Genomic DNA, 9,221 nt, shown 5'->3' on the forward strand with positions numbered 1-9,221 from the left:
AATCGAACTCACAACATTGTGCTTGCCAGGCAGACATCTTGTTGTTTTTAAAGAGATCTTTCCTTTCACAATTGCTAGCTGCAATGCTATCTTCAAGGTCTGAAAGTCTACCATCAGTTTCATTCAAGTAATATTGCCAGCTTCCGATGGAATTTTTAATTTCCTGGATATCTCTTTGAATCTGTTTCATGCATTCTAATTCTTTCCTATTTTGTTCATTCCAGATTTTCATCATTTTTCTATGTACCTCTATTTTTTTAATCTATGTCTTCTTTAGATACTGAGCAATTCTTTCATTATTGTTGTCATTTCTTTTTTTACCTGAGAGATTATTTCTGATCTGATTTCTTCTATAACCTGATAGAGTTGTCTCTTTACTTCAGTTGCTGTCATTTCAGAAATTTTCCAAATGTGACCTCCAATTTCTTCTATGTCGATGTCTCCTGGATTTGTTCTTGGTGGGATGGAGGACTGAGATGGCATTTTGCTCCTCTGTTTTGACATTTTCTATTTCAAAAAAATTTATTTTGATTTCTGTCGTGATCCTTGTGAATTTTGGTAACAGGTAGCTATATCATTTGTATCGATGCCTCTCCAGGTATAGTTTGTATTTCAAGGATATCTTCTGGTATAGGAGATTCTTGGTTTATGTCTGTCCCAAGATCCTGCCTTTCTAGTTATTTGAGAGTGAGATGTTGATTTCTGTTTGGCTCAGTCTTCAGTCTTTTTATGTAGGGCTATGGTGTGGTTATTACTCCAGAGCTTCCCAGTGTTGTTACAACAAAGGCAAACAACTGATTACAACAGATAGGACATCCTAGCTACTGTAGTACAATTAGTAATAAGTACAATTTAGAAACTGACCAATTGTGGTAACTATTGGTTTTGTACTTTAGGCCATAGAAGCAAAGTCTGTTGTTATGTATCACAACCAATGGTGAATTAGGAGTTTGTATGCAAAGTGGTTTCCCTTGTTAGAGTGGATTTAGACTGAGTTCCTCCAGACAAGACAGTAGCCATGTCCTGAGCACTTCCTGCATTGGCTGCCCAACCCACAATGTAGGAGCATGTGTCAGGCACCAGGGTTTCTCCAGACTGAGGCTCTCTGGATGGCTATTGAGCTCTTTCAGAGCTCAGAAGCAATCTAGCCCCGTCCCTTATTTCATGAGGTAGAAAAAGATCAAAGAAAGAAACAGGACTCATGTCAGCTGCCCTTATCAAGATAACCAGGGTAGGGTGAGGGGAAAGGGAAACAACATGGTCATGGTCTCCTTATCCTCTGGACTCAAATGGGCAGAAACTAAGCGGGGCACTAAAGGGTACTTTGCCCCACAGCAGCTAACCCATGGCTAACTCTAGGAACTTCGATGAGCTTACTAGCAACGCAGATGTCTGTCTAGACGTGTTCCCCACACAGATGAGGGAATAGGATCATCATCAAAAAGGTTCTGAGCAGCCATTCCAGGTGGCTCACACTGTGCACATGGGGATCCTCACTTGCCGGACTGTTGCCTCCATGCAGCCCGTGTGGGAAACCTGCAACTTAGCCCACTGAGGGACAACAGACATATCACTGCTCAGGTACTGATTGTGCTGGTGGAGTGGCACTACGCCAAGGCTGTCTTCCACACAGTGCAGCAAGGTGAATATTGCAGAGATGACTACACAGACAGTCTGACCCTGGGAAATCCTGGCCCAATCGGGGTTCAGGTTGACGTGCAGTTTAAGCCACAATACACAACCTTGTCCTTGGTTACCACAAACCAACGTGGGGTGTAGAGGCTGGGTAGAGAGAAACCAGAGTGTGGGTGCTGAGTAGGGGCACAAGAACCTGCCTACCCTTCACTCTGGCCCTCACAGTCTTCTTCAGTCACTGCTGCATTAGATTCCTGTGTGGCCTCAGCATCACAGGAGGCTGTGGTTAGCGCAGAGCCAGGCCCTGAAGCAGCTAGAACGTCTGATTCACAGGGCCAGAGCCCACCTTGCTGGGGGACCTGTAACTCCCAGGAGCAGAGTTGGGGGCAGGATGATGTGCTCTTCAGAACTGGAGCTGCCAGAGCATCAGCTGATGAGGTAGAGGTTTTAGGGTTTCTCTTCCACCCCACCCCCACTATCAACCTCCCTGTGCTTATGTGGATAGTAACCAGTGTGCAGGTGCTGGGCTGGAGAAGCTCGGAAATGGACAAAGAGGTATGTCTGGCTGACTTTCCCCTGTCTGCCTGGGATTCACTCTCCATCCCATCTAAGAGCCTCCCAAGCTGAGAAATAGGGCTGAAGGGTCAACTCTTTCACTTCATATGCTGGGTTAGCTAATGGTCAGCTTGTAACACCCAGCTGAACTGAATCAGTGTGGTGCTGGGTGTGGACAGCCCACCTGAGGATTGTCACTAACAGTGTAATAGGAGAACTAGAGGGGAACATGATGTGCTGTTGATTCTCTTGGAGAAGCTTGTTGCACTGGTTTTCCTAATATGAACTCAGCTCTGAAGAGCTTGGGTCCTTACTGTTGCTGAGGATGGCTGTGGTCCTCTACAGGGGAGCTCTGGACTTTACCTTGAGTGTCACTTCCTGGTTCCAGGGCAGCTCCCTCAGCCTGCTGGCACAGATTCTTCATCCCACTGGTGCAGAATTTCTGTCTTCTACCCCTGACCTTTGGGCCTTCCCAGTGCAGATCCTTGATACAGACCTGCATGAAACATTGCCGTAGGCTCTAGGCCTTCAGCTAAACGTGTGCAGGACATTGCAATGGGACCCAGGCCCTCTGCTGGATTCTTTGTGTCTCTAGTGTGTGAACAGATCTCCTGCACTCTTCTGCATTTGACTTTTTGGGTGAATATTATAAAATTGTCCTAAAAATTATGTGCCATGTATTAAATCTATTCCCCTATAAACTCTTGACTACCACACCTCAGAAAATGGGGCCCACCCATTGCCAGAAGCAGCTTTGCCTCTTTTCCTGAGGCTTCCTCCATCCAATCTTCTGTGCTTACAGAAGCACTTTGCCCCCATGGTCACCCCCAGCTTCCCCAATGACCACATGAAGGGGCAGTTACGGCTTTACTTGTTCATTGAAATCACTAAGCCCCCTTTCCCTTGCCCCCCCACCAATCTCTCATCTCAGCAATTTCTCCTTTCCAGTCCAGTGGGGCGAGGAAGGCAGTGAGCCCTGCCTCAGCTGCAGATCTCCTGGAGCAGAGGCACCATAGCAGGCAGTCCCTGGATGCGCTGGATTTGGTACCAGTATTGGTTGTTAATGCTTCGGAGCTCAGTCAACAGGCCTAGCAGCTTTGCATAAAGAAACCTTTGGAGGAAGCAGTGAGGTTTCCAGGAATAGAAGAGGGATATGAAGGAGCTGAGAGTCCTGTCCTGAAGCCCTGACCCCCAACTCCCTTGGTGGAGCTAAGTCTGATCACCTGAGAGAATATTCTCTGGTAGGATAGATTTATCAAAAGTTCCAAAGATCCCCATGTGGGCCTCTGTCTGACACTCTCTTCTCTCACCACGGCTAGTTTTTCCTAAGATCCAGAGCTGTGAGGGCCCAGTGTGAAGAAAACCCCAGAGTCGGCCAGAACTCAACTGTGTAGAATCTGAGGGTCTGACATTCTAGCGTGCATTCCAGAAGGTGAATGTGTTGCTGTGTGGCACAAAGTGTCCCCTTTCCAGCAAACTGTGCTCAGGCATGAACAAAAAGAGAGGTGGTATACACCTCAGAGTCCGGGAAGATCACTGAACAAGGGGCTGGGTTTGGCCATGAAACTGTGAATGATACAAAAATTCTCGGGACATGAACACGTCAAGGAATTGGTCTAATGGAGAAAGTGGAGGGGCCCAGGGAGAGGAATGAGCAAGACTCTTCACAATCTGCTTCAGTCTGAAGAAGGTGGACAGGTGAGGTGATGGATGTCATCGATCTCAAGAATGCTACTCCACAGAACCTGGGAGCTACTACTCTGCATCTCTGCTGAATTAAAAGGCTGGGGTAGAATGAGGAGAAACAGCAAAAAGGACAACTTGGAATGTGCAACTCTGTGGAACAGGCATGGCCCAAAGGAAGGACCAGACCCCCCCAAGAGAGCAGGTTTCCTAAAGGAGAAGACAATACAGAGCATTTATCCTGAGCTGTGTGTTTCCCTAACACTTCCGTCCCTGGCATGGCTTCCACCCCTCATCTCCCACCCACCGTTTCTGAGGCCTTTGCTGCCGCTGCTCCTTGATGTAGCTGTCCAGAGTCAGTGCCATCTTCTCTTGCAGCTGCTCAACCTCTTCCCTCTGGGTAACTCCGGGCCGGTCTGTAAGAAGGGAGCTGGGAGGGACAGGTCGAGGGCGGCCTATACAGTGCCCCCAGGACTGCAGATAGTGTAGACAGTAGGTTTGACTGGGGTAGACGAATTCAAGGGCCCAAGTCTGGGCAGAGGTGGTGAGGCTGAAGTTCCCAGGCTGTGGGGCTGCTCACCAGGAGAGAAGAGGGCCACAGCAGCCATGAGCACGTACTCAGGCTCCTGGAGCCGCAGCTGTCTCAGCGTCCCATGGAAATGAAAAATCCACTCTATAAACTCTTTCTGGAACCCTGCTGCAGGAGACACTAGGCTTAGGAGCCTCCACCTCTCCTCACCACATCCCGTTCTGCAAGGATACATGCATCTAGCTCTCTGGCACCTCCTCACCATGGAGTGCGTCTTCTACCGTATAGCAAAGAGGCCCACACAGGAAGTTCTGAGTCTGCAGACAGAAAGTGGTATTGAGTGCAATTTGACACATTTCCACTGCTGCTCCTTTCAGAAGGGAGAGCTGGTCCTCCACGGCCAGGGACCTGTGGGGAACAAGAAACAGGGGCACTTGAGACTCAAGTCTGAACTCCCAGGCCTGATGGACACACACTGAAAAGAAAGCTGGGAATCTGAGACCTGGTGCTTGGAAAGGTTGAGGGCTGTGTTAATTTGATTAGTGGCTTTTCCAGGGTGGGGTGGTGTGTAATCTATGAAGTGTTGACTTCCTGAAAGATAAGGGGAGGCCACTCACCGGAAAAGGGGCAGAGCCTTGGTGAACTTGATAATCTGCTGCAGCATGAAGGTTTTAATACCTGCAAAGTGCGTGAGCAGAGGTAGCACAGGGCCCAGGGAGGGAAGAGGCTGACGATGGCCAAAGAGGTGAGCTGGAGGCTGCAGAGATCAGAACATGAGCAGGAGGCCCTGGCCCCAGGGCCAGCCTTGAGGCCTTGCCAGCTTTGTCTTGGAAGCTTCTTCACTGAGGAGCTGCCAGGCTGGGTTCTGGAGAAGGCCTGTCCTCTGTTGCTGAGCAACATGCATAGCCCTTTCCCTTAGGCCACCTCCCTCTGCACCCTTTTGTCACCTTTTAGTCCCAGATCCTGTCTCACCTTGAACTGAACAAACTGGTCAAACATGGTGGCTACATAGCGGGTGTGGGCCTCCAGCAAGGTCTGGACCAGCTCATTCTGCTCCTTCCTCACCTTCATCAGTGGCTGCTGTGCCCGCCGCAATGCCTGCTTGGCCCGCCGCAATGCCAGGGCTTCTGGTGACAGTACCACTGTGCCAGGCGAGAGACAGGGCAAAGCCACTGAAACCAACAGAGAGTACCTTTCTGCCAGTCCCCACCAGCTGTCCTGGTCACGGAAGGACTGGGAGGAGGTGAGTTCCTGAGGCTTCCTTGAACTCGGCTGCAATCCCAGGGGCTCCAGCTGACAGGGATTCCTTTCCTCAACCTCATAGGCATCTCATAAGCAGAGAACAGTGCCTTGTGAGAAGGGAGTGGTGGAAAGCGAAGTGGGACCTTGGAAGATGTTTGGCTTCTGGAGAACCATGAAGAGGGTCTGACTATCTCACCTTCTGTTTGCATACTGTGCTGGTCACCATTCCAATTTTGTGACAAGATACCTGAGAAAAATAACTTGAAGGAGGAAAGATTTATTTCAGCCTGTGGTCTCAGCAATTTCTCTTGGCTCCATTGTTTCTGGGCGTGAGGCAGAGCAGAACATCATGGCAGAAGGGTATGACGGAGGAGAGCTCCTCACCTCATGGCGCACCGGGAGAAAACGAAAGACCCAGAGAGGAAAGGGCTGTGGACGAGATACAGTCCCCAAGATGACACCCCCACGATCTGTGCCCTTCAGCAAGGCCCATGTCCTTGAGGAAGTTTCCATCCCCTCCTGGTAATGTCATCGGACTATGAATCCATCAGCAGATTAATCCACTAAGGACGCCGAAGCCCTCACAGTACAGTCACCTTCCAAAGCTCACCTCCAAGTACCTGAGCTTTGAGGGGACATTGTGGATACAAACTGTAACACATGGCATTGTCATTTCAGAGGTGCTGGGGTTTGGTTCCACTGGATGGGGCAACACTGTGGTGGACAGGGCAAGCATTACTCATGTTTTTCAGAAGCAAAAACAAGCTTAGATTCTAGTGCTAAGTCCAAAGTAAAAATAAGTGACAACTGGGAGTGGTGGACACACCCGTCATCCCAGAACTCTGGAGGGCTAAGGCAGGAGGGTCACAAGTTTGAGTCTCCCGAGACCTAGTCTCAAAATAAAAAATAAAAAGCGGGTGGGATGTAGCTCGGTGTGAAGGCCCTGGGCTCAGACCCTAGTATTGCAAACAAACAAACAACCAAACAGGATGCAGACTAAATTCAAACCAAGATGCTTGGCCTCTCAGCTTCCTCTCCTCTGCTCCATACTGAAGATAGTGTGATGGGAACAGTGAGTCTGAGAGCCAGACAGGCTATAGCTTGAATAAATTCTGACTGCAGCTCTGCAACAGGCCTTCCGTGGCCCCCACTGACAGCTACTTGGCACAGAGAAAGCATAACGTATTGAGTTCCCACTGGGTGGCACACACTGTACTCAAGAAATAGGAGAGCAAAGGCAAGCCATGTGAACATCTAGAGCAGTACTGTAAACCTATAGCACGCATGCCGCAGCAGGCTGTTATCATTACAAGCTCTAAAATGTTCGCCATCACTGATCTAGGGAAAGGCATTTCAGGCACAAGGAAGGCAAGTGTCAAAGTCCTGGGGGAGAGCAAGCTTGATGTGTTCTAGGGTGGCATCTTAAATCAGTGTGGCTGGAACGGACCAAGCATGGGAGAAAGAGGAAATAAAGCCTGAAAGGTGCTGTATAGAAGCTAGACCATGAGCCCACGTACATACTTGAAGAGTGATGGGGAGTCATTAGAGATTTGAGCAGAATAGTAACACAATCCAACTACTTTCAAGAAGCCTGTGCTGCCTGCTATTTAGCAAATGTGCTATTGGGAACAAAGACAAAGCAGAGACTCAGTCAATAGGTTCTTGGGCCAGTGGGGCGGACTCACTGTCTTTCCTCATGCCAACATCTAGACACTTCTGCAATCTACAGGCTGGGCAGCGGCGCCTCTGGGCCCTGCTGACTTCGCAACTTCCAGTGAAGGGACAGGTGGGCCCAGTGCTTTTGTTGACTGTTCGTCTATGAGGGACAGAGACGTTGTTAGGGTCTGGGCTGGCAGGGACCAGGCAAGTGGGAATGTGAAGGGCCAACAGGATGTGGACTAAAAGCTTTGGGAATCTGGCAGCAAGGGCTAATCTGAGCTATGACCAAAAGTCCCCGGGGGTGGAGAGTATGACACACGTCAAGCATTTTCATGGGAACACAGGATCTCACTCAGCTAAGCCCAGCTGGTGTAGTGCTAGTTTGGGGCTTTGCAGGTACATAATATAAGGGCCCTCAACTAATGGGCTGTGTGCATGGGACAGACATGTGGCCCTCTGTTGTGCCACCAATTTATGCAGTGTTGTGGTCACAGGGTGCTAGTCACAAGATAGCTACACTCAGATATAGGAGAACCTGGATACACCCAGGCATACGCCAGGGTGTAAGGGCTGCCCGATAGGAGTGTGTGTGTCGGGCAGGGTGATGTTTGCCAGGGAGGAGGCTCTCACCTGAAGAAACCCTTGCAGCCCTCACAAGTCAGGGCATGGAAATTATAGCCTGTGGCTCTGTCCCCACACACCACACAGCTCCTGGGCTCATCTTCCCTGCTGTCCATGCCTTCTGGTATCAAGGGGGCTGCCACAGGTCCCTGAATGTGGGAGGGGTTAGCAGTCAGCTCTGAGCCACATTTGACCTTCTCTTCCTCTACAGAGCCTCTTCCCAAAACTGCCCTCAACCTGTTCCCCAGAATTATCTATACCAGAAGCATGAAAGCTGCTTTTAGTCTCTGGCTCTGAAAGATTGCCTACCTGCTCCTCTGAGGGGGCACGCAGCATGCAAGCCACAGAATCCAGTGTGAGTTGCATTTCCAAGCTCGCACGCTGACCCTGCTTTCTCTGGGATCTCAGGAGCCGCCGGGAGTTGGGGGTTAAGGTCCTCAGCAGTTGGAAAACAAAAGACGCATATTATGTGGGGCCTGCAGGAGTCCCTAGTGTGCAGCGTGGGTAGGGCACAGACTCTGGACCCAGGACAAAGGGCTGGGTGGGAGGTTTTCTCAGCATGCTCAAGTGCTGGTTGGTGGCACATGGGGCGGGAACCTGGTGGGTGGGGCATCGTGACTCAGGAGAAGCTCCTTATCAGTGTCATGGAGGTTTTCTTACTATGGAGCTGCAGGCCCAATTTGCAGCCTCCTGGAGATAGGGATCCTGGGTAAGCTAGGAAGGAGGAGACACAGCAAGCATTTTCACTGCTGTCTGTCAATAGGAAAAGAGTAGGTAACAACTGCACCAGGCTCCCAGAGGCCTTTTTAAAAAGGCTTTTAAACTAGGGAACTAACTGGGGGTGAATGCGTATACCATTTCCACACTAGAGAGAACTGAGGATTAAATCAGAGTGGCCTCTAATAAAGGAGAAGAAATTGGGGTTAACTTGGAAAGTTCTGTGCCAGAGCTAGCTTCGCAGACCTGTGCTGTCCAATAGGCCCTGCATCCAGAGGAGTCAAGATGGAGGACTCCTAACTCCTAATAAGGTTGAGAATCAGAAGTTGAGTTTTCACTGGGGTTTGCTAGTACTCCACTGTCACTGAAGACTCTGGATGTGTGTGTGTGTGTGTGTGTGTGTGTGTGCACGCTCTCCCATCACTGATCAACAAAAGTCACTTCGAAAGCTATCTGGGTCTTTTAGGCATGGACAATATGTTGGATAAATCTGATCCCACACAAACTAATAAAGTCTCAGTCTTCCAATTTGGAGGCAGAAAAGGAAGTAACCAACACGAGGAAAGGAAGTAACCAACAC

General features: G+C 49.6%; 1 protein-coding gene across 3 annotated transcripts; it reads right to left on the reverse strand.

The window, feature by feature from the left end:
- Positions 1–3,044: 3,044 nt before the first annotated feature.
- LOC102017882 (nuclear receptor subfamily 1 group I member 3-like) lies at positions 3,045–8,458 on the reverse strand. 3 transcript variants are annotated; one of them, XM_005404518.2, is made up of 9 exons: positions 8,234–8,458; positions 7,934–8,073; positions 7,330–7,460; positions 5,375–5,544; positions 5,020–5,159; positions 4,665–4,810; positions 4,454–4,567; positions 4,181–4,289; positions 3,045–3,301 (listed from the first exon to the last, which is right to left on the reverse strand). In XM_005404518.2, the coding sequence occupies exons 1-9, from the start codon at positions 8,288–8,290 to the stop codon at positions 3,172–3,174; spliced, it is 1,137 nt and encodes a 378-aa protein (XP_005404575.1). In that variant the 5' UTR covers positions 8,291–8,458; the 3' UTR covers positions 3,045–3,171. The 3 variants fall into 3 exon arrangements, with proteins under 3 accessions (XP_005404575.1, XP_005404574.1, XP_005404576.1); XM_005404517.2 differs by having other exon boundaries at positions 4,454–4,570; XM_005404519.2 differs by lacking the exon at positions 4,454–4,567.
- Between the last annotated feature and the right edge of the window lie 763 nt (positions 8,459–9,221).

Source organism: Chinchilla lanigera, unplaced genomic scaffold, assembly GCF_000276665.1.
Source record: "Chinchilla lanigera isolate Chin_1 unplaced genomic scaffold, ChiLan1.0 scaffold00088, whole genome shotgun sequence".
NCBI lineage: Eukaryota > Metazoa > Chordata > Mammalia > Rodentia > Chinchillidae > Chinchilla > Chinchilla lanigera.